Source organism: Sinocyclocheilus grahami, unplaced genomic scaffold (assembly GCF_001515645.1).
Source record: "Sinocyclocheilus grahami isolate Dianchi unplaced genomic scaffold, SAMN03320097.WGS_v1.1 scaffold16030.1, whole genome shotgun sequence".
In the NCBI taxonomy this organism is placed as follows: Eukaryota; Metazoa; Chordata; class Actinopteri; order Cypriniformes; family Cyprinidae; genus Sinocyclocheilus; species Sinocyclocheilus grahami.
The window spans coordinates 1,691-2,966 of NW_015515971.1; the positions used below are offsets into that span (position 1 = coordinate 1,691).

The 1,276-nt window shown below is 37.4% G+C and overlaps 1 protein-coding gene across 1 annotated transcript; it reads left to right on the plus strand.

Moving 5' to 3' along the window:
- Positions 1 to 2: 2 nt before the first annotated feature.
- LOC107579266 (interferon-induced protein with tetratricopeptide repeats 2-like) lies at positions 3 to 892 on the plus strand (the record flags this gene model as incomplete). The annotated part of the gene is made up of 1 exon (XM_016265110.1): positions 3 to 892. A coding segment is annotated over one exon (890 nt), but the record flags the coding sequence as incomplete, so codon positions are not given.
- Between the last annotated feature and the right edge of the window lie 384 nt (positions 893 to 1,276).

Below are 1,276 nucleotides of genomic sequence, written 5' to 3' on the forward strand. Positions count from 1 at the left end.
AGAAAAGGGCTGGACGCTGGTGAAGTTCAACAAGTCCAAGAAGCGCCAGGCGATTGATTATTTTAAGATGGCTTTGAAAGCAGAACCAGAAAGGAAGGAATGGCACAAAGGTCTTGCCATAGCCATGGGAAAGACATATAAAATTCATAATTGCTCTCCACAGCTTATGGCAGAGATTCTAAAGCAGCTGAAAATTGCACATGAGAACGAACCAAACAATTTGCTCCTTCATGCTCTTTATTTAGAAAAACAGTCTGAGGTGCAACGAGAAGACAATGAGAGACAGATGCAAGATTTACTAGAGAAAACTCTTGAAACTGGAGACCTAGAGTGTTTGGGTACTATTTTCAGGTATTTTGGAACCATTTCTGTAGATAAAGCTATTGAAGCAGCAGAGAGAGCTCGAGAAAAGTTCCCCACCTCAAATAGAGTGTTGAAATATCTGGCAAATTGCTACAAATGGAAGGTTTTCAATATGAAGGAAGACAAAATGGAAAGGAGGACATTGGCTATGAAATCCATGAAGCTGTTTGAGGAGGTTGTCAGACATTATCCTGACTCACTCAGAGAAACGGTAGCCCTTGCATCAATGCACAAGTACGCAGGCAACAGTGAGAAAGCAAATAAGATTTACAAGCAACTCCTGTCAGAGATAGATGATTTCCCTCCCCACAGCCAACAGTATATTTACTATAGTTATGCCTGTTATCTATACAACTGCAGACGGTTAGAAGATTCAATCAACTTTCACATGAAAGTGGCAGAAATCCCAGCTATTTCAGACGACAAACAGAAGAGCATTAAGATTCTTAAAAAAATTGGGATGAATGGCAAAAATCCTCGCTGTGAGGAAATTTGGAATTTTCTGGAAAGAATTCATATTGACGATTAAAATGTGCTTTAATGCAACAACCCTCAAAAATCACTATGGATGATGTTCTCTCTGTTTTACCTGATGGACAAACTATAATGGAGAAATTGTGCTCTGACAGAAAATTAGAACTTGTTGAACTTGTTGTAAAAATATGTATTTAATATTTCTCTCTTTTTTCCCTCTGTGGAGGTCTTTACCTATTTAATGGCATTGTGTGAAGGACTGAAGCCATTTAGGCCGTTCGGCACCTATTTTAAAAGAATGTCAAAGTAAGAACATTTAACCCAGGACAATATAAATAAATATAAATAGTTTTGTCTTTGTCTAATTAATTTCCAGAATGATAAGTGGACATTTCTTAAGTCTTTATTGAAGGATATAAACTGCAGTAATTTTCCATCC